Raw genomic sequence first — 24,470 nt, 5'->3', positions numbered from 1 at the left:
AATCTAACGGCTGAGAATGGAGGCGGGTATGGATATAAAAAATGGGTTTGGGTAAGGGTTTTGGGCCTTGGGTATGCCAAGCCCATATCTTCTTTAAGAACAATTCTTCCTTCTTGAGCCCATTCCTAGCTTTTTGGTCTTGTGCGCACCATTCTTTGCGGCTTCCTTGCGTAATTTCTTCCGGCTTTTCACTACTCTTCAACTCTTTTCTGCTCCGCAAGTCATCCAGACTTTATTTATTACCTAAAAATGCAAAATTAAGTAAGAAAAATATTTATTCTTGAAAACAATGAAAATACAGAATATGGGATAAAATGTAGAATTACTGCACAAAAGATGAGTTAAATGCCAACAAAAAGGGATAAATATATACAATATTTGGCACTCATCAACAGCCTACAGCTGTGAATTTGGATGAAGTTTGAACAGGCCCAGTTGGTATTTTAACAGGTCCCAAAGCATAGCCCAGAAGTCTTCAGGAGGCCCAACAAGAGTTTTTGAAATTGGAAAACTTGATAGATTTTCAAAGATTTTAAGCCCACTGTTCTCAAAGTTCCAAAGTTGTTGTTTTGAGTACAAGGCCCAGTTAATGTTCAAAGTTATAAGCCCACAGTCCAATTAAAATTACAAGCCCAAAAGTCCAAAAACACAAGCCCACTGTTGGGTTTAAAATAATATTACAAGCCCAGAAAAAATATAAACCCAACAAACAATAAAGAAGGCCCAATTGGGCTTTGCTAATGGGTTCAGGCTTACTTGTTTTTGGAGGGAAGCACAGTTGGGATTTTATCCCTTTGTGTTTGTTGCAAAAGCCCGGTTGGAGTATATCAAAAGGTTCATATATACTGTTAAGTATGAGTTGCAGTTCTACAACACAGAATAAATCTAACTACAATGGATGCATTACATACACTGTGAAAGTTAAGTGTTGAAGTCCTAAAACTAAATTCCATCCTAAACAGTTAAGCATAATAAGGTTATTATCATGAACATGAACAACAAATAGCAAATCAGGGTTTCATCTAACCCTAGCAGAACAACTTAGAACATGAACGGTGAATTAAAATTAGAATTGAAACAAAAAAAGTAAAAACCTAAAACTAACACTATTGGTGCTCTGGCTAGCCCAGGCATACCCCTCACATTACAAACACCATGTTCTATTTATAGTGCATAATCCCCAAATTTCTAAACCCTAATTTTTGAAAACCTAAAATTTGATTTGGGGATTTTCAATTTGACGTACCCACTAGCGATTTCACCTCGACCCATACCTTCTTCTGTTCTTCCCACTTGTTCTGCTGCTTTTGCTGCTCTTCTTTGTGAACTCTGAACCCTATCTCGAGTCGTCTCATCAACTCCACACCCTAGGTCAGTGGGATGTGAATTTGATGAAACACCTAGGCTAGGTAGAGAGATGGTGGAATTGTCGGGTGGTTGTGGTGGTGGTGTGGTTCGAGGTCTGGTGGTGGCAGTGATGGCAGGAGATGGTGGTGGCGGAAGTTGCAGGTGATAGGGAAGAGAGGAATTTGGGGAGAAGAGGAGAAGAGGTCGATGAAGAATGGGTTATGAAGTGTTTGGGTATAGGTGTTAGGTGTTGTAGTGTTGAGCGGTTGTAGCAAATTCGATGTCCAGCGAAGATGATACGTTGGATGATCACATCTGGATTGAATCGAACGGCTAAGATGGAACAATCTTGCAGCGACCATTGGATGCGTGATACAACAATTCTGACGGCTTAGATTGGAGTTAGGTACTATGATGTTTGACAGGATCTTCAAGATTTGATGCTCGGTAATGAGGCGAACGTTGGATGATGTGATGGATCCAATCTGACGGCCCTCATAGAAATGGGTATGGATATTGGAAATGGATTTGGGTAAGGGTTTTGGGCCTTGGGTATGCCAAGCCCATATCTTCTTTAAGGACAATTCTTCCTCTTCAAGCCCACTTCTAGTTGATCCGGCTCTTGCAAACATCATTCTTCGCTGCCTTTCTGCGGGAGTCTTTGCCGTTTCTTTGCTCTTTTCGCTCCGTGAGTTAACCAGGCTTTATTTAGTACCTAAAAATGCAAAATTAATTGAGAAAAGTATTTATTCTTGAAAACAACGAAAACACATAATATGGGATAAAATGGAGCGTTAGTGCACAAATGATGAGTTAAATGCCAATAAAAATGTGCAAATATATACAATATTTGGCACTCATCAACCAGCTGATTTGGAAGGTGAGTAAATGTGGAGGTTTTTCTATTAAACATACTTATTGAAAAGCAGGGGTTTAACACACCACCCAATATTTCACTTAGCAATCTGTATGGACTAACTCCGAAATACTTTCTAGAGAATCAACTAGACAGTCAGACTCAATCTAGGTAGAAGTATCTCAAGGAGTTAATATCTCTCTCTTGTTTTGATTTACTCAAGCTAATAGAAATCAACGAGTCTTTAATCAAACACAAGGAATAACTTGGATGGTACCAAAGACCAATATCCAAGGATCAATCAATGACAATCAAAAACCGAAGGTTGGATTACTCTAATTGATGATCTAACACACAACCTGTATTATTTCAATTATAAAGATAAAACAATATAATGCGGAAATTGAAATAACACAGACACCAGAAATTTTGTTAACGAGGAAACCGCAAATGCAGAAAAACCCCGGGACCTAGTCCAGATTGAACACACACTGTATTAAGCCGCTACAGACACTAACCTACTCCAAGCTAACTTCGGACTGAACTGTAGTTGAACCCCAATCAGTCTCCTATTGATCCAAGGTACAGTTGTACTCCCTCCGCCTTTGATCCCAGCAGGATACTGAACACTTGATTCCCTTAGATGATCTCACCCACAACTAAGAGTTGCTACGACCCAAAATCGCAGGCTTTGACAATAAACAAATATGTCTCACACAGACAAGTCTATCAAAGGATCAATCTGTATCCCACAGATAAACCCTAAAGGTTTTGTTCCGTATTTTGATAACAATCAAGGTGAAAAGGAACCAATTGATAATCCGGTCTTATATTCCCGAAAAATAGCCTAGAGTTATCAATCACCTCACAACAATCTTAATCGTATGGTAACGAAAAAAGATGTTGCGGAATCACAAACAATGAGACGAAGATGTTTGTGACTACTTTTTATATCTTTCCTATCGGAGATATCAATCTCAAGCCAATCAATTTGATTGTACTCGTATGATAGAAGATGCAAGATCAGATCACATAACTACGATAAAAGTATTATCGGTCTGGCTTCACAATCCCAATGAAGTATTTAAGTCGTTAACCTGGTTTTATAAGAAGAAAACCAAAGGTTAAAGGAGAATCGACCCTAGCACGCAAACTAGTATCACACATAAGGTGTGGGGATTAGGTTTGCACAATACTAGATGTCTCCTTCCTATTGTCTTTCAAATCAGGGTTTGCAATTAAGTTACCTTGGTAACAAAGCAATCAATATCCACCGTTAGATGAAAACCTGATTTAGATTAAAGCTAATATTTCTCAACCGTTAGATCAAAAACTTAGCTTGTTACACACACTTGACAATGCACGTTTCTAGGTTTGTTAACTGTACCCAAATGTATGCACTTATTGGTTCAATAATAGTTAACCAAATGGTTAGCCATATGAGCATTTGATATCAACCATGTTCTTCTTTACCATAACTAGTTCAAATGACTTCAAGATGAACTAGTTAGAGAGTTGTTCAATTGCAAGGAAATCTCATGTACTACACAAGACACAATTGAAGCAAAGATGATTTGATTCACTTAAATCGGTTCATGAACTTTTATAGCCACGGTTTGCAAACTGCATTCCTTAGTCTTTTTAAGTTTAATTTCAGAAATCATATTCAGATATATAACCTTCTCAAGTTCGCAGATTAAGTTCACAGACTTCAGTTACCGGGTAGAGTTTACAAACTCCAGCAGAAATTCTCGGGTATGAGAACTTCGCCGGTTCGCGGACTGGGTTCGCGGACTTAGCTTCACGCAAGTAGTTTGTCAACTCCAGCAGAAATTCTCGGGTTTGACAACTTCGGCAGTTCGCGGACTTGGATCATGCCATTCTTCCGTTTCTCTTGATCAACAAAGTTCGCAAACTTTGGTTCAAGGAATACGACTTATACATAAATGTGTTTCCACAACAATGCTTATGTCCACCATTGGTTATGTAATCTAAACTCTCATTTCAATCATTGAAACATTCTTAGAGGACGTTATATAGTTGTTACACCATTTCTCTTCAAAGCAATTTTCAAGATGATTCAAACATATCATGACTTTCGTCACTAGGTAAAGATAAACTTGATCGAAGTGAAAAGCTTACCAACATATATTTCGAGATATAGATAGGCGAGGTATACTCAGCTCGAAATACCAAATGTGTATAATCAAAGTCTATATATATAGAATACGACTTCTTGTCTCAAAGAGTAGGAGATAGAGTAGATAGACTTTTGAGTGATAGATAAGTTCAAGTCTTCACATACCTTTTTGTCGATAAGTTCCACCGGTTCCTTGAGTAGTTCTTCTACTTGTATTATGAATCGCCATGAAGCCCTTGAGCTAAACTACACTTTATATCCTAGTCCGAGACAGCTATAATAGATTAGAAATCAAGACTTATAGTTTTGAGCACTGACATTGACAAACATACTTGATATAGCAACGCATGCGAGTTCGACCTAGAAATGCTCTAACACTTATTATGCCATTTCTACTCCTAATGCCTATCCCATGTGGTCTAAATTGGTTTGGTTTAGAAAACATATTCCCACACACTCTTTTATAACTTGGTTGGCTTTTCATAAGAGGCTCAAAACAAGATACAAGCTTTTTAATTGGGGGGTTATTCAAGATGCTTCTTGTGTCTTTTGAAATGGTGAGATTGAAACTGAAGAGCATCTCTTTCATGATTGTGTTGTCTGTTAATACAGGAATTCTCGTTGGGTTATACCCTTCCTAGTGTACCAAGATGACCTCACGTTTCTTAGAATAGTATCATAGAGAGTTGTTTCCACTGTACCTTGTCCTTTCTTATATAGACTTTCCAAAAGCCTCTTCTTTTTATGACATCTTGCCATGTGTCCTAAACCTTCTTAATTACTACTAATGCCATCCCTTGTCTAATATGACCTCCTTATTCCTTGTTAATTCCTTCATTGTCCCTTCTACCTCATGGATACTTCATTGGTGGACTTGGGCCCTAGTCCCCAAGTTCCATTGTAGCCTTTCCCTTCTTTGGGGCACCCTAGCCCGGTTAAAGGGGGTTATTTTTCATGTATCAACATTAGTCCCCTGACTATGAGGTTAGTCGTAAGACAACCTTATAGTCATACTTATATGGTCGAGTGAGCATACACATTTCTTTGCGCCTAGAGAAGATCGCCAGTTATCGCCTCGTGAACGGTCTCTCTCTCTCATATGTTCATATATATATATATATATATATATGTACAACTGGTATCTTCTCATCTGTTCCTTGATTTCTTCTTCCCTTTCCTTGTGAGCTACTCGGCTCGCATGGATGACTCTCTCCACGGGTATGTGCTAGTTTTAGCACCTATTCCTGGATTAACCTCTGTAATGTTCAAGCATGATGAACTGAAGCGTCTACTGCTTGTGAAGACTGAAGTCGACGCGCTACGGGAGCGGAGAATTACTAATATACACGACGCGAATGCTAAATTTTGGGAGGTGTCTGAAGCTTATCAAGCCGAGCTAGAAACGGAACCATCAGGTTGTGTGTCACCGGAGACTCAACGCGCTCTTAATGATGCTGCTACCGCAGATGGCGCGGCCAATCAGTTGTATGCAGATTCTCTGGCAATGGTGGCTATAATAGACCGGGCTATTTCAGATTTTCGTCTCTGGATTTCCAACCTAGTAATGCGGCCATTCCTCGGTCACACTTTGGTCTTAACAACGACCACTTTGCTTGTTCCTCATCCTTATATTGATGAAGAACTAGCCCGTCTGCTAGTTCTAAGGGAGGAAGCGGGAATGTTATGGACCATTCGTTCATTTCATCGAGATAAAACGCGTAGGGAATATGATGAACATGAGGACACCCTTCCACTTTCCCAAGGGGCTGGGTTCGAAGACTGGGTTATTCAGGCTAAGGATAATCAAGATTTGCGCTTGGCTGACACACAAGTCAGTGACAGTCGCTTGATGGTGGAGGCTCTGGATGTAGATATTGCTCACTGTCGTTCATTATTGGCAGACTAGATTACATATTTATTACTTCTTTTTGCTTTTCTCCCCTTGTCTTTTTTTTTTTTTTATATTTCTCTAGAACTTTAGGGTTTGAAATTGTGGGAGTATCAGATTTTCCAGAGACGCGGTCTATCGAGATTCGGTTCTCCTTTAATGCTGTCTACGTGTCAGCCATGGCTCTTGCGGTCACTATAACCGTTAGCTCTCTATAAATGTGCAACATTGGTTTCTTTAAGCTTCAACTTGTATGTTTCTTTCTTTTATTATCTGCCCTTTTTTTCGCTCTAGATGGCATATGTTCTTCACGGTTACGTTCTTTCATTGGCACCAATACCCTCGCTGGTTGACCTCCGGTACAAGGAGGAGCAACTCGCGAGGCTTTTGCTAGTAAAAGCGGAGATTGAAGAGCTCAAGGCGCGAAGAGAGGTTGACATAGATGATAAACGGGCCCAATTTTCTGACCAATACGATACTTTCCAGATGGCAGAAAGGGTTCGGGCGAAGGGGGGGGGGGTGTACGTCCAGATTCGACGTGCATTAGACGAGACGGTTAAGATCCGTCAGGCTGAAGATCAACTCTTTGAAGAGTCCATTGTCATGTCGTCAAGTATAGATCAAGATATCGCTGATTGTCGCCTGTCAATCTCTGAGCGGGCTTTTCCTCACTTGCACGGGTATACTTTAACTCTTGCAGCGGCTTCCGCGCTTGTTCGCTCTTTCAATATTCCTGGTGAATTGAGGAGTTTGCTTCTTCTGAGGGGGGAGACAGATATGTTATTGGCTTCTCGGGTAGCGCATGATTTACCATGATCGGGAGAAAGCGCTAGCTGTTGCTCGTAAATCGAAAGTTCCCAGCGAGATAAAGGGACTTGCTGAACTGGCTAATGAAGCCGATTATACATTGTCTACTGTTGTTGATCAGCATGAGGAAGCGCTTTTGATGGTGTAGTCCATAGATGCATACATTTCTAATTGTCGCATGTTACTATCAGATGATGAGTGACAAATGACTTTTTCTTTTTTTTAGCTTTCCTTTGTATTCGGGTGTTCATTCTATATAATGTAGGTTTAATTAAGGATACGCTTATTCCATCCCCCCTTTTTTTTTGTTAGAGGGATGTATGTTAAACACGCCTACTCCTTCCTTCGTTTTTCTCAACAGGTTTTGGGAGGGCGGGATCTATGTTCAACGCGCCTACTCCCCCCTTCGTTTTTCTTAACAGGGTTTGGGAGGGCGGGATGTACGTTAAACGCGCCTACTCCCCCATTCGTTTTTCTCAACAGGTTTTGGAAGGGGGGATGTATGTTAGACACACCTACTTCCCCCTTCATTTTTCTCAACAGGGTTTGGGAGGGCGGGATGTATGTTAGACGCGCCTACTCCTCCCTTCGTTTTTCTTAACAGGGTTTGGGAGGGCGGTATGTATGTTAAACGTGCCTACTCCCCCTTCATTTTCCTTGACAGGGTTTGGGAGGGCGGGATGTATGTTCAACGCGCATACTCCTCACTTCGTTTTACTCAACTGGGTTTGGGAGGGCGGGATGTATGTTAAACGTGCCTACTCCCGCTTCATTTTTCTTGACAGGGTTTGGGAGGGCGAGATATATGTTCAACGCGCCGACTCCCCTTTTTGTTTTACTCAACAGGTTTTGGGAGGGCGAGATATATGTTAGACGCGCCTACTCCCCCCTTCATTTTTCTTAACAGGGTTTGGGAGGGTGGGATGTATTTTGAACGTTCCTACTCCCCCTTAATTTTTCTTAAAAGTTTTTGGGAGTGTCAAACGATCGGGCGCCGTTGCCACTCCCGCAACCTTTTGTCAGTCGATCGGGCGCCATTAGCATTCCCGCAACTTTTTGTCAGTCGATCAGGCGCCATTGGCATTCCTGCAACCTTTAGTAAATTTGTCAGCCAATCGGGCGCCATTGGCACTCCCGCAGCCTTTTTTGTCAGTCCATCGGGAGCCATTATCATTCCCGCAACCTTTTGTCAGTCGATCAGGCGCCATTGTCATTCCTACAACCTTTAGTAGATTTGTCAGCCGATCGGGAGCCATTGACACTGCCGCAGCCTTTTGTCAGTTGATCGGGTGCCATTAGCATTCCCGCAACCTTTTGTCAGTCGATCAGGCGCCATTGGCATTCCTGCAACCTTTAGTTAATTTTTCAGTCCATCGGGCGCCATTATCACTCCCGCGGCCTTTTGTCAGTTGATCGGGCACCATTAGATTCCCGCAACCTTTTGTCAATCGATCAGGCACCATTGGCATTCCTGCAACCTTTAGTAAATTTGTCAGCCGATCGGGCGCCATTAGCATTCCCGCGGCCTTTGGTCAGTTGATCGGGCGCCATTAGCATTCCGGCGACCTTGGTAGATGTTACGAATCATATATCAAAAGTTGGTCTTTATTCGAAAATATGGTTTTACATTGATCTGTTTATGCATAAAACTTCTTAGCCATTTACCATTGATCAGTGACTTGATCTTCGTGCCATTCATGCGTCTGAGCTTGTAGTACCCGCTCTCTGCTACCTTTATTACTCTGAAAGGTCCTTCCCAGTTTGCGACGAATTTTCCTGCACTAGGATTCCTTTACACATGAGGAGCGATATTAAGGACCAAATCGTCTACCTCGAATCTCCTTTCCTTTACACTCTGATTATAATAATTCGTCGTGCGCTTCCTGTATGCCTCAGCAAACCGTTCTGCTTGGGCTCTTCTCTCTTATATTGTATCTAAATGGGCAAAGCGACTTACTTCGTCCGGAGTCGTATGACTAGCCATTGCTACCCTCGCGGATGGAATTGCAATCTCTGCCGGCAATATCGCGTCCTCCTCATAGACCAAAGAATATGGTGATGCACCTGTGGAACTTCGTTTCGAGATTCTGTATGCCCATACCGCGAGGGGGAGCTGCTCATGCCACTCTTTGGGGTGGTCTTCCACTGTCCTGCTCAAGATCCGGATCAACGTCTTATTACTCGCCTCGTCTTGCCCGTTCCCTTGAGGATAGTAGGGGGTCGACGTATGAAGCCTCACATTATACTGATGTAGCAAATCTATCACGTCTTTGTTTGCGAAAGATTTTGCATTATCTGCGCTGATAATCATGGGCGCGCCAAATATGCAGATGATGTACTCTTTGATAAATACTGCGATGGTCGCCCCAGCATAGTCTTTGAGAGGTATCGCTTCAACCCATTTCGTGGTGTACTCGGTGGCGGTTATTATGTACTTATGGCGCTTCGAGGACATCGGGTTGATCTGCCCTATAATGTCTAAAGCCAAACTGTGGAACGACCATGGCGTTACCACGCTATGCAGTAAGGTGTGGGGTGTTCTGATTAGGTTCTTGTGTGTTTGGAAGTTGAGGCATTTTCTGACGTGTTCTGAGGTATCACTTTCCATAGTGGGTCAGTAAAACCCGCCTTCATAGAGCTGCAGGAACAACTTCCGTATTCCTTGATGTTCTGTATTGTGTGACTGAGTCATTACTTCAGCAGCCTCCTCATCTGATAAGCACCTTAGTACTGCGTTACTGTAGCTTCTGCGGTAGAGGATCCCCTCATGCATGAAGAAACGCACCGCTTTCTTTTGAATTTTTAGGGACGCTTGCCTGTTGCTGGGTAATTTTTTGTTTGGATGAAATCCATGTATGGTTCTCTCCAATCCACCCCGTCGACTGTGCAAACCTCTGCGGGTCGTGGTGGGGCTTGGCAATCAACGCAGTTGTCTTGGAGGGCCGATGCTTGTGTCGACATACTGGGCCAATATACCCCTCTCCTCTGAAGCTTTCTGTAGAGGTGAACTGCTGCGGTTTTCCCACATGTTGCCGCATGTAGCTCTTGGAGTATCTTTTCCGCTTCTCTCTTACCCACACATCTAGCAAGAAATCCCCCTGCTGCTCGATAGTAAGAGCTCCTTGGATCCATACAAAATGTTTTAGAGTTTGGGTAGGTATAACGCGATCCTCCTCTGTTTTGGTCAAATCGTCGATGTAAGTCCGCCTCCAATCATCTGCTTCTTCGAAAGCCATGTCTTCTTTTCAGGTGTTGGGAAACTCCTTCCTTATGACTATTATTGTACCCTCTTCCTTATCATTTAGTTGTATCTTGCTAGCTAGTGTGGCCAGGGAATATGCATGTTTATTCTTGCCTCTACCTGTATGATCAAGGGTTGACCCTATTTGACTTATCAGGTTTTGAGCCTTTGCTCGATATGGGGATAAATGTGGTTCTTTGACGTGGAAGTCCCCGTTGACTTGATTGGTTACCAACCTCGGGTCGCCTTTTATTTCGGCGCCTCCTGGGCCAAGCTCCTTCGCCATCCTAAGCCCTAGGATGAAAGCTTCATATTCAGCGACATTGTTACTGCAGGAGAAGTCCAACTTGAACGAATATAAGAAAAATTCTCATTGTGGTGCTTCGAACACTACTACCGCTCCTCCAATGGTATCATATGACGACCCATCAAAAAACATGGTCCAAGGCTTGTTAAAATCGGCGGCGACTACCTCTCCCAGCACCCGGTCATGAATTTCGTCATCTCCTTCCCCAGGAAACATGGCCATTAGATCGGCGATCGCTTGTCCTCGCACTCCTTTAGGTCGCTGATAATCGAGTTCGAACTCTGATAATTGTAACAGCCATCGGGCCATTCTCCCAGTCAAGACAGACTTAGAGGCGAGATACATTATGGGGTTTTTCGCGGCTACGACGATCGTCTTATGTGTTTGAAGATACGGCCTTAGATTTTGTGTTGCGTATATGAGATCTAGGCATGCTTTTTCCACTCGGGGGTATCTTAATTCCCCGTCTCTTAAAACACGACTCACATAGTAGATAGGTGATAACTCATTTCCTCCCATATCTTGTGTCAGGACCGCCCCTATGGCCGAGTTCGTGAACGTCGTGTATAAGTAAAGAGGTACCCCTTTTATTGGTGGTTTGAGGACTTGGGGGCTGACAAGACATTGCTTCAGTTTTTCAAACGCGGCATGTTGAGTTTCTTCCCATTTGAATATAGTTCCCTTCCTTAGCAGGGGCAGAAACGCCGAAAATATTTGGGCCAAACCAGGCACGAAACGCCGTATATAAGATATTCGTCCTATAAATGCCTGGATCTCCTTGGTATTATACGGTGGTACCATAGTCATAATCGCCTCGACCTTACTTGGATCCACCTGAATTCATTCATTGGTTACAACGAATCCCAAGAACTTTCCCGATGTCACCCCGAAGGCGCACTTGAGTGAATTCATCTTGAGTTGGTATTTCTTACATCTTTCGAAAACCGTCTTCAGGTGAGACTCATGGCTCTGAGTTTCTGAGGTCTTAACAACGATGTCGTCTACGTATACCTCTACCGCCTGATGCAGTAGGTCATGGAATATGGATGTCATAGCGCGCTGATACGTGGCACCGGAATTTTTTAGCCCGAAGGGCATCACGACGTAGTAGAAATTCCCATATGGAGTCAAGAAGGCAGTCTTCTTTGCATCCTCTTCGACCATCTTTACTTGGTTATACCCGTTACACCCATCCATGAATGAGAATCGTGTTTTCCCTCCGGTCGCGTCCAACGTTAGGTCTATGTTGGGCAGTGGGAAATCATCTTTGGGGAAGGCCCGGTTGAGATCCCTGTAGTCTACGCAACATCAGATGTTTCCATTCTTCTTCACCACCGGAACGATGTTGGATAACCAGGTCGGATGCTGGATAGGTTTGATAAATTTGGATTTCAGCAATCGTTCCGCTTCTTCTTTTATTGCGAGAGTGGTTGTCCTCGGGAACTCTCTACTTCTTTTTTTTATTGGATGGAATTCAGGAGATACCCCGAGGTTATGAACTACGAGGCTGCTTTCTAGGCCCGACATTTGGTCATAATCGTAAGCGAAAACGTCTCTGTATTCCCTGAGCAAGGCGATCAATGCTTCCCTTTCTTCCGCGCCCAAGATTTTACTGATCATGATCGGCCGCTTGTCTTCCTCTGTTCCGATGTTGATTTCTTTTATCCCGTCCATGGTGAGGTCTTTGGGGGCTCGCTCTTCTGCGGTATGTGTGCTCGTTTTAAGTAATTCTCGTAATTCTTCATCATAAATTTTATTGTATGGGAGCTCGCTGAGGTTTTGCTCTTCCGAGGGGGCCTCTACATCAAGTGTGCCAGAGTTTTGTATGCTTGTAGATGCTCCCTAGGTTAATTGCTATAAACGGTACACGTGTCCCCCGTCTGGTCTTGAGAAATGCTGGAACATAGGTTTCTCTTCGTGTTTCCGCTTTCTTTCCGCTGGGAACGTCATCCTGGACGGGCTGAAGACTGACTTAGTCAGCTCCGTTTTCTCTTCCTCGCTCCATTTTGGTATAGGGGTAAGTTTCACGTCAGTAATTTCATCCGCCTCCTTGGTCAAATCATACGCATCTGCCATGTAAGCTTCTTCTGGGTCAAAGGGGTGACTCGTGTCCGGTATCCAAAATTGTCTTTCTCCTATGTTAGCTTTGATACACTGATGATATGTCGATGCTACCACTTTATGGTTGAGTAACCACCCTCGCCCTAGTAGTACATGGAATGTCGTGTCATCTTCTAGTACATAGAAAGGGGTGAGCCCACGAATGAGGCCAATCTTCATAACCAAATGGACGATCCCAAACGCTGTTTGAGTATGCCCTCCAAATCCTTTCACCTTTGTGGTTCGCATCTTAATTGCCGACCGATGTACTCCAAGGAAGTCCAGTTCATGTGTAGACATTATATTTAAATATGCGCCGCCGTCTACGAAGGCCTTCTTCAAAGGGGCCTTATTGATATACGCAGTCAGGTACAAGGGTCTAAGGTGCTCTCCCGGATAGCAAATATCCTCGTCTATGAACACGATAGCTTCTTTGGGGAGGGAATCGTAAGGCTTTCCTGCCGCAATTGCTACAATAGCTTTATCTGCTTCCCTGCTATGATCCTCGCTACAACCCAACGAGTCAAAAAACTGCTGGGCCAACACTGTTCCCGCGAATTTGCTAGCGACACCATCTGTATTTGTAAACGCGCTGCCTTCTATGGTAACCTCGCATGCTTCTTCTTCCTTTTCTTCCCATGGTTTCCATTCGTCTTCGTTGGGATCATGAGAAAGCATCATTACTTGATTTTTAATTTCTTTTCCTCCCTCAGTATCTCCCATTTCAATTTCGCCCACTTCCAGTTTCTTCTGAAACATTCTTCTTAGGTTGTAGCAGTCGACCGTGGGGTGTTGTACTCTGCGAGGGAAGTGACAGTCCCTAGCGTTTCTCTTATGGGTATCGGTGGGATCCTCCCTTGTTGGAGGCAGCTGAATTTCTTTATTATCCACCCACTGCTCTAGGATCCCGATGATCTGCTCTTTATTACAGAGGAATGGGGGAGGAAGCGGTTGATCCCTATATGACTGATTTTTTTGCGCGCCCCAGCCTTCTTGGTTGTTGTTTACACGGGTGTTCCTTGGTGTTGTTGAGACAGTGTTGACCGCGTTGCGCCAAACATAATCCGAGTTGCTTTCTTCGACACAATCGGCGATTCTTGCTGCCGCTTCTTCCATCTCGACGAAGGTTGGGAATCGGAAGTTCACCAGGATTTTCTTGAAACCTGGCATCGTTCCGCGTACACAGATATCCACTAGTGCATCTTCTTTAACGTCCTCATGGAAATCCAACGCGAAAAGACGAAACAGAGTGATATACTTCCCTATGTATTCTCCTAACCGTTGGTTGCATTTACTCAAGTCGATGGTGGTGACTTTATTTTTGCGGAGTAAAATTTTCTGAGGAAGTGTGTGGATAGGTTCGTCCATGAGCTGATGCTTCCGGGCTTTAGGTTGTCGTACCAAGAGAAGGCCGTATCATTCAACGACTTCGGTAACTCCCTTAGGCATAACTTCCCATCAGAGGCTCGATCGTTCATAGAGGTGACGAATTGGCTAAGATTTTCTTGCGCATTCTCCTGTCCATCATACACTTTGAATTTTGGTGAAGTATAATCCTCTGGATATTTATATTCCACGATCTTAGGGGTGTACGAGCTAGCCATAAAATCATAATTGTTTTGTTTCACCACTTTGTAGTTTGTCTCGAAAAACTTGGCCATCGCCTCCTGTGTCATCATTCCGTGATCCTCTCCTTTATCCTCGGCGCTTTCCAAGGATTCTTTGGCGCTTTGATCGTTGCTGGCTTCTTTCATCAATCTTCTCAACTCTCTTTCCCTGCGGATGTGTTCCTCCAACTCTTTCTGTATTTCCTTTAGAGTGGGTTGCGCGAGTGACGTGCTTATGCCCTCTAGTTGCTTATCCTTATCCTGCGCCACCCCAGGTCTTCTCGCTTGTAATATTGGGTCCGTCACTATCCCTATCCGCTCCCCTTCTAGATTAAGGGACGGATTATTCAACTGACCGTTAGTCGCGTTTGGGCTAGTACCACTCGGCTGCATCATGATAGACTAGGCACGAGCCTCCGGGTGCGGTCGCCAAATGTTAATACTGGAATTCTCATTGGGTTCTACCCGTCCTAGTGTACCAAGATGACCTCACGTTTCTTAGAATAGTATGAGAGAGAGTTGTCTTTCCATTGTACCTTGTCCTTTCTTATATAGACTTTCCAAAAGCCCCTTCTTTTTATGACATCTTGCCATGTGTCCTAAACCTCCTTAATTACTACTAATTCCATCCCTTCTCTAATATGACCTCCTTCTTCCTTGTTAATTCCTTCATTGTCCCTTCCACCTCATGAATACTTCATTGGTGGACTTGGGCCTAAGTCCCCAAGTCCCCATGTTCCATGTGTAAGAAAATAATAAAATTTATGAAGTACGAATAAAAAGAGAGAGAAAAAAAGAGGAAATATTTTCATTAACCAGAGAAGGAGGGGAGACCCCATTACATAGGTATAGGATCTATTTATACAAGAGTATAGAGAAAACCCTAGTATACTAATGGACCGCACATCCATGGGTCATAAGCCCTATAACAATCCCCCTTGTGCGGTCAAAAACGGAACTTCAAATGTGTTGCCTCATTAAAACCTTGACAAGGAAAACCCAATGGGACAAAACCTTGACGAAGAGAAAAGAGTACAACGTGATGATAAAGCTGTTCGATTCTCTTCAGAAAAACCTACAACATAAAAACCCTGTGGGAAAAAGATAATCTTAACCGGGGAGTCATAACCCTGGTGTTGTTGTTGTCTCATTAAAAACCTTTCCGAGTAACAAAACCCATTGGGACAAAATAAACTCGGTAAAGGAAAAAAGAGTTCAACAGACATTCCCCATGATGTCGACATAATATCATTAGATACTCCCCCTGATGTCTCCATCTCCCCCTGATTGCAATCAAGGGAGTTCGGACAATTTCCTTAGTCCAATACTCTTTACGTGTTTTTCAAATAAGGACTTATGAACTGACTTAGTGAATAAGTCATCCACATTCTCATCAGACGGTACTTTATTGACTTGAATGTTTAAGAGACACTGTTTTTGCTGATTGTAAAAGAACTTTGGTGAAATATGTTTCGTATTATCAACCTTGATATATCCTTGCTTCATCTGTTCGATACAAGCTGCATTATCTTCGTAAATGCATGTTGGCTCTTCAGTGGTAGAATTCAAACCACTAGTCCCTCGAATATGTGTAATGATAGATCTTAACCATATACACTCACGAACCGCTTCATGTAAGGCAATGATCTCCGAGTAGTTCGTGGAGGTAGCTACAAGAGTTTGCTTGGTCGATCTCCATGATATCGCTGTGTTCCTTATGGTGAATACATAACCAGTTTGGGATCGAGCTTTATGTGGGTCAGAGAGGTACCCAGCATCAGCAAAACCAACCAAAACATTATTTGGGGTTTCAGTGTAGGGGGTTGTTTTAGCAATCCTCCTTTCGTCCTCATAGGGATAAAATATACCCATGTCAATGGTTTCTTTAAGGTATCTGAATACATTCTTTATACCATTCCAATGATGTTGCGTTGGCGCTGAGCTATATCTAGATAACAAGTTCACTGAGAATGATATATCAGGTCAAGTACACTGTGCTAAGTACAATAATGCGCCTATTGCACTTAGGTAGGGAATTTCAGCTCCAAATACCTCTTCGTCATCTTCCTTTGGACGAAATTGATCCTTTTGTACATCTAAACTTCGACCAATCATGGGAGTTCTAGCAGGATGAAACTTGTCCATATTGAATTTCCTGAGTATCTTATGGACATATGCAGACTGGTGGATTAGTATTCCACAGGCTCGGTGTTCTAGTTCAAGTCCTAGACAAAACCGAGTTTTCCCAAGATCTTTCATCTCAAATTCAGATTTCAAGTAGCTTAAGGTTTCTCTTATTTCATCAAGAGTACCTATTATGTTCATATCATCAACATAAACAGCTATAATTGCAAATCCGGAACTCGTTTTCTTTATAAATAAGCAGGGACATAACTCATTATTTCTATATCCCTTCCCAATCAAATAATCACTTAGACGGGTATACCACATCCGCATGGATTGCTTTAATCCGTAAATTGAGCGTTTCAACTTAATCGAAAACGCACTCCGTGGTTTAGAGTTACTTGATTCGGGCAATGGAAGGACGTCAGGCACTTTCATGTATATCTCTGAATCTAGATCCCCATAGAGATATGTTGTAACCATATCCATAAGCTGCATTTCAAGTCCTTCTGAAACTACCAAGCTAACTAAGTAGCGAAACGTTATGACGTCCATTACGGGGGAGTATGTTTCCTCATAATCAATTCCAGGCGTTGTGAGAAATCTTGCGGCACAAGGAGAGACTTATACCTCAAGACTTCATTCTTCTCATTACGCTTTCTGACAAATACCCATTTATGTCCTACGAGATTTACACCTAGTAGGTTTAGCACTACCGCACCAAATACCCGTCTCTTTGCCAGTGAATTTAATTCTTCCTGGATTACAACTCCCCATTTAGGCCAGTCTGCTCTTTTTTGACATTCTGCAATAGAGCGTGGTTCAATGTCATTGTGCTCAATAATCTCTTGAGAAACAGTGTATGCAAATGCATCATCAATCTGCATGGAGGATGTTTCCATCAACACGTATGCACTCTCATAATCCATAGAGATTTCTTTGTTCTATGGAATCATTTCAAACATTGGAGCGTCCTCCAGTATTGATTCATGGACATAACTGTAATCAAAGACAATTGCATGAGAGGGATTATCTGAATTGATGATAAATGGATTGGGTTGTGCCATATTCACTCTTTTCTTCCTTGGGTGAGTATCCATCGAACCAGGTGGTATTCCCCTCTTCCTTTGTGGGGCCACGGCCTCAGATACACTTCCACCAAGTGTAGGATTGACACCTCTATATAGGGTGCCTTTTCCCGTATTAGGGATTTCTAACCTTGCATGCACGTTTGCAGCTGGTATGTATGATCTCGTCACTTTAGCAATATCAGTGAATGCATCAGGCACGTAGTTTGCCACATTCTGAAGATCAATAATTCTTTTCACTTCACTTTCACATTGTGAGGTGCGGGGATCAAGATGAGACAAGGTGGGGACACACCACGACAATTCCTGTCGTTTCTTTAGGAAATCCTTTTCCATACCTCCCCCTAATGACGGGAAGGTTGTATCATCAAAGTGACAGTCCACAAATCTAGCGGTAAAGATATCGCCTGTCAAAGTTTCCAAATAGCGGATAATTTTTGGGGATTCATATCTAACATAAATACTTAATCGTCTTTGGGGACCCATCTTAGTACGTTGTGGGGGCGTAATAGGCACGTATACAACACAACCAAAAATGCGTAAATGTGAAATATCAGGATCATATCCAGTTACCAACTGGTACGCAAAAAATGGTTGTCTAATAGTGGGTCTAAAGCGAATAAGTAATGTTGCATGCAATATGGCATACCCCCAGGAAGTAATAGGAAGGTTGGAACGCATAACCAATGCCCTAGCTATAATATGTAACCTTTTGATGGTAGCTTCTGCAAGACCATTTTGAGTGTGTATGTGGGGTACAGGGTACTCTACGTCAATTCCGATAGACATACAGAAACCATCAAATCCTTTAGATGTAAATTCTCCAGCATTATCAAGTCTGATAGACTTGATTGGATAATCGGGTGGTGATCCCTCAAACGTATAATTTTTTCTAGGATCTTTGCAAAGGCAGCATTTCTTGTGGACAGTAATGCAACGTGTGACCAACGGGTCGAAGCATCTACCAGAACCATAAAATACCTGAATAGTCTGCACTCTGGATGTATATGTTCACAAATATCACCTTGTATTCTTTGTAAAAATGGAATGTTTTGTTTTGTATCTTTAGCATAAGATGGTCTCGCTCCTGTCTTTGTTAAAGAACAAGCTTTGCAAAAAGAGTGGTGTGCTTTTGACAAAGTCCACGAAGTATAATGAGAGAGAGGTTGCACATCAGTTTCTTTAGATGGCAGTGGCTGACAGACATTGTTACTTTGCATTGTAACTGTCTTTTGTCCCATTTTACTTTTCACTCGAAAGAAAGGATGTCCATGTAAGTTCTTTAAAACACGGATCATCATGTCACGACCTGGGTTCCCCAAGCGGTCGTGACAAAGCTTGTATAAGTCACTGTTCAACAGTTCATCGTTGGTAACAACATGTGATTCGATAATCCGAATAGTAGTAGTGTACAAACCACTAAAGTGACTCATTAATTTCTCTAAAATGCGTTTTTTTCCACATGTATTAGAGATAATATTTATATATTCAATTCCATTTTCACAGTGAGTTTCCAAGTGATAACCATTTGCACGGATATCTTTGAAGCTCAACAAGGTACGATTAGCTCTTGGTGCATATAGAGCTTCTGTGACTTTAATCATTGTGCCATTTGGCAACAAAAATTGAGCATTACCTCGCCCAATGATCACTTGTGATGATCCGATCATAATAGTCACATAGGATTTATAAGGAATTAAGTCAACAAATAATTGCCTATTTCTTAAAATAGTGTGTGCGGTGCCACTATCAGCTAGGCACTCAATATCTTCTGAGGATGACATTCCTACAAGTAAATGGTACTTCAGAGAATTCGATCATATAATTCAATCATGCAATAAATTATCACAGTAAAAATTAAATCCAAAACATAATAAGTACCCAAAAAAACCACTGATCCATCAACAAAAAACGATAATTTAAGGCTACTTAACATAGTTTAAGTCATCAAAAGAAATATTTAAACCAAAGTCTGCTAAACCATAAAGCAAGAAAATAAGCAAGTTTTTAGGTTCAAAGGATAACTAAAACCAAATAAGTAGAAGTAACAATCAATCAAAGTCGTGTGTTTCCATAAGGTCATGGTTCTTGTTGCCCTGGAAGTCTGAAATGGTCAAGTTGACATCTGTGGAATGATCATGTTTCTCCACACAGTGAGCTTCTTGATCTATAGATTCCCGGTACTTTTTGTAGTTGGCTGCTACTTTGGCACTAGCTTTGCATTGCTGGTACCAATGTCCGGAGATTCCACACCTGTAACAAGGTGCATTGTCATTCTCGACCTTCTTAGACAATGAGTTCTTATGTGCTTTTTCAACAATGTTTCCCTTACCACTAGGTCCAGAAGTAACATCTCTAGACCAGGTATTTGAATGACCTCCACGCCCATGGCCTCCATGCCCATGACCCTCACGCCCATGGACCCTTCCACGATGGCCCCTTTGTCCTCTTCCACGTGAGTTATTATCCCCACGTGAGTATGGAGCATGAGAATATGAATCAGCATTTTTAACCCTCTTTTCTTTGGGGTGTTTTCCCTTGTTATCCTTGCCATAGTTAGCCTCGAGAACTTTCTTCTTACCCGGGGCTCTAGCATTTTTGTTTGCTAGAACTTCATTTTGCTTTTTGGCCACCCGCAATAAGTTGATCAACTTGCTGAAAGTTGTTATTCTCTTGTTATCAACTTCTATGCGGTATTGGTTGGCTAGAATAACGGATGACAAAGGAAAAGTAAACAATGTCTTTTGAATCATGTATTTATCTGTGAGTTTTATCCCACAAAAATTGAGGTGTGCTTGTAGTTTAAGCATATCTCTTTGGAAATCGCCTACCTTCACATAATCAAGAAACCGGATGTCATTCCACTATTAATTCAACTGTGGCAGAAGGCAATCCTCAATGCTCCCAAAACGGCTTGCTAGTGCATCCCACAGTTCTTTAGGACACATCATATGTTGGTATCCCCAAAAGAGATTTGGGGCAATATGTGCCTTCAAATATCGGAGGGCTTCAGCCTTTTTTTTCAGTTGCTGGGACAACATCTTTGTCAGTAGAGGGTGTGATAGTGTGGGTGCATTCCTTTGCTACAAAAGCGATCTTCACATCAGCCATCCAACGGTGATACTCAAGTCCATCTATATCCAACCGTCCAAACTCTTGTCGGATATATTCCGTCTTGCTCATCTACATAAGAAAAGATTAAAGGACATTATTATGATCAGATATTATATTCCCAAAAGCCAAGTTTTCTTATGGATTGGGAAAAACCAAGTCTCTTTATGGTTTTTATTGGTGACCCAGTCAACAATCGACTGACTAGTGTCAACGTTACCCATTATGATGTCAACAAAGTTATCAAAGTTGAGAGCATTTGACACAAAGCATTTTCAGAAAACGAAATAAAATAAAGTGAAATACACACACATATATATACACACGGAAGATGGGGGCTAAACATTAGCATATATGACAAAATCGATAAAAATACACTACAATAGTAGAAACAGATTATTCTTCATATAAAAGGAAAAAAAATAGATTCTCAATTAGTACCTAAATTCTGTAAAATATACAAAGACAAAACCCCTATATACATTATAATTATACCATTCATAGCAGTATAGGCGAATATAGCGCGTACGTTAGAAATGTAGAGCCAAAATAAAAGAAAAAATTTATTATATTATTATTACTTTTCAAAATCAGTCACGAATCATGATGTGAATTAAAATAAAATTTACGTTACAAAAACAATGAGGAAATGAATCAACAGATTGGAATCAACAAACATGGACTCTTATCAAATGCATATCAGTCAATAGGCATATCAATCAGTCAGGCAGGGACACCATCAAATATATAATGAACAGTAAATAAAAATTTCATAGACCCCTACTGCTGTTTACATAAGACGCATAAAATAATAATAAAAAATCTGTCCTAAAGACTCATATCAAATAATATAATAATAAATTATATATATATATGATAATAAGATTAAAAATAGAATATTTATTTATATTCAAAAACAGACAAATATGGATGAGTTTAAAAAAAAAAAAGATACTGATGAAATCATACATACAAATAAAATAATGAATCATGGGTAATCAACCACAGCAAATATAGATCAAACCGACATGCGAAGGACATAATATATATTATTACTTTACAGTCACAAAAATCATTTTTGCATCGGGTCATTCATGATATGTTTTTAAAAGACAATACATAGGATCTATTACCTAGCAAACAACATACGGGTGGATCAAACATATATGGGTTATCATAGTACATATATTCATATGGTATTTTATTTTGCAATCATGAATCAAAAATCCACTCAATCCATCAGAACATGAAACAGACATGAATAGTCACTTAGAAAATTCTTTTTTTTATATTACTATATATATCAACCAAAGATTAAAAAAATATAAAAAAGAGGAGATTCTTGTACATACATGAGATCATTGCATAGATACACGACACTTATTAGGGTATAGGGTAAAGATAGTATAATAACACCGATTTGCGTGAAAAAAAAAATGAATCATGGTAATACTGTAGCAGCAACTTCTCATTCATCAAACCGCATAGAGACGAACAAAACATTGAGAATACACACAGACCTTACATAAGTATCAAAGATCTGTCAGTAGTATTAGACCCATATAATTACAAAACAAGATACTAGATTATTATATAATAAATAAACACCAAATCCCTAGCAGACACTATAGGCAAGTCTCATCACATCCGCAATCATAATTTAAGAAGTGAAATAAGAAGTAGGTTTAGGTTTACCTTTCCGATTGATTAAAAAGCAGAGACGGACAAACAGTAGTACCAAAATCCAAGGGAGCTTTCTTTTGATGTTTGATTGGAGAGAACCAAAAAGAAACAGAGGTATCGACGGAACGTAGTCAGATTGGATCTCCGAGACTGCATTAAGAACGTGTGATTAGAAGAAAAAAAATCTTTTAGCAGGGGTAGAGCTCGTTGCTGATGACTTTATGAAGTAAGAATAAAAAAAGAGAGAAAAGAAGAGGAAAGCTTTTCATTAACCAGAGAAGGAGGGGAGACCCCATTACATAGGTATAGGATCTATTTATACAAGAGTAGAGAGAAAACCCTACTATACTAATGGACCGCACATCCATGAACCATAAACCCTATAACATAAATATATTTATACCTAAATCTCGAAAACATCGGATGAATCCAACAACTGTTGGACACGAGTTCATTTGTGCTGCCACGCGAACCAGTGCGTGACAACATGACTCAAATTCTTTTTCTAGCACAAAAAAAGAAAAAAAAAAAAAGAAAAAAGAAAAGAAAAGAAAAGAATAAAGAAAACGTACACAAAATACACGTACATTGGTATGCATTAAAAAGAACATAAAATGGATGCAAAATGTCTGCTTGAAAGGACTTTATTCGGTGGAAGTGTAAATTGTGAAGATACACCAAATTTAACTGGGGAGCATTTCGAATTTGGTTTGGACTTTGACTAGAAGGAGATTTATTTCTTGTTTTCTAATCAGAAATGTGTCTCCAATGTCCAAACATGCTAATGTCGTTATAACCTCGTACTCAAATCCCAGCTTGTTCCCCAAACTGCTAAACCCATTTCTTCCGAGTTCCCAAGCTCAGATTCACACACCAGCCAGTTATTATTTACCAAATGCTACACCTAAGGTCAAATGACTGAAATCTATCTACGGCAAACTTATCTTTTACTAGTGGAGGATAACAGTACCATTCCCTTATTTTTTTCACATTTTTTATTCTTATCAGAGCAATTAACACTGAAAAAATACATTTCTTATTCAAACACACACATGATCACAAAAATCAATCTTAATGTATCTTACACTTGCATAATATGTTATTTCCATTTTTCTAAAGATTTAACTGATCATTATAGTTTGTTTAGGCGTTTAGAAGAGTTTTTTTTCTTCCTTGAAAAAAAATCTCCAACAAGGGGAATGATAGGTTTTTCCTTCTTGATACTTGCCATTTTATTCTTCTTTAACGTTTTCTTGTCTTGAAAATGATCAAAATAACCTTCTTTCTCTCCCAAACTCAAAACTTCAGCAAGAGATGTCGAATACCTTTCCATTTTCGTTATTTCCTCGCGTATATCATCTTCATGACTACTACCCACATACTTATGATCTCCTCCTCCTCCTCCTATATATAATTGAGTACTTCTTTTGGAACCAAGTGCTGCTTTCTCTCCGGCAGCAACGGCTTCGGCTTCCCCCATCTTTGTCATGTTCTTATGGAGCTCGGCATTTAATGTGGCTAAAGCTATTTCCGTCTCCGATTCTCTCTCTTTGAGTAAACTGAGTTCGCGTTTTGTTTCTTCCAATTCGATTTCTAGTTTCCTCAACATGTTTTTCACGGTAGAATTACCATCTTCTTTAGGTTTTTGCTCAGTAGGACTAATATTGCTTGACGTAGTTAAGACTAATGGAAGCTGTGGTGGAAGTGGTGGAGATGGAGGTGAAGATGGCAGTATAGAAGCTTTACATGGTTTTCTTTCCTGATTTTTAAAACTAGTACTAACCGTTTGCGGCTTTGGTGATGACGAAAAAAATACTCCGGCTAGAAGGCGCTCATCGAAAATTGCCACCGCTTCTTTCACAGAACGGAATGCACGCGAAGTATCAACTTTGGCGTCATTATTAGTACTATGATTGTCATCTACTGAAGTAATTTCCTGCTTGTCAGGGTTTTCATGATCAGAAGAAGCAGGCTGTTGAAGAAGGGATTCCATATAGGATGTCATGTTGAGGTAGATAGCAGCTGGATAGAATGTGAAAACAAAAGAAAAACGCAGAAGGGGTTTTTGATGCGTATTTGTTTGGGTTTCTTTGCTTCTACTTCAAAGGTAGATGGAGAGTGAGGTTAAGATGTTTGAGAGTTGGAAGGGAAAGGGTATGGGAAACCGTTGT

General features: G+C 41.0%; 1 protein-coding gene across 1 annotated transcript; it reads right to left on the bottom strand.

Annotated features, from left to right (window-relative positions):
• Positions 1–23,312: 23,312 nt before the first annotated feature.
• On the bottom strand, positions 23,313–24,413 carry LOC113304612. The gene has a single exon (XM_026553754.1). It carries the CDS (start codon positions 24,302–24,304, stop codon positions 23,432–23,434), a length of 873 nt encoding a protein of 290 aa, XP_026409539.1. The 5' UTR covers positions 24,305–24,413; the 3' UTR covers positions 23,313–23,431.
• Between the last annotated feature and the right edge of the window lie 57 nt (positions 24,414–24,470).

This window comes from Papaver somniferum, chromosome 8 (genome assembly GCF_003573695.1).
Source record: "Papaver somniferum cultivar HN1 chromosome 8, ASM357369v1, whole genome shotgun sequence".
Taxonomy (NCBI): Eukaryota; Viridiplantae; Streptophyta; class Magnoliopsida; order Ranunculales; family Papaveraceae; genus Papaver; species Papaver somniferum.
This window is presented reverse-complemented; position numbering and strand designations above follow the sequence as displayed.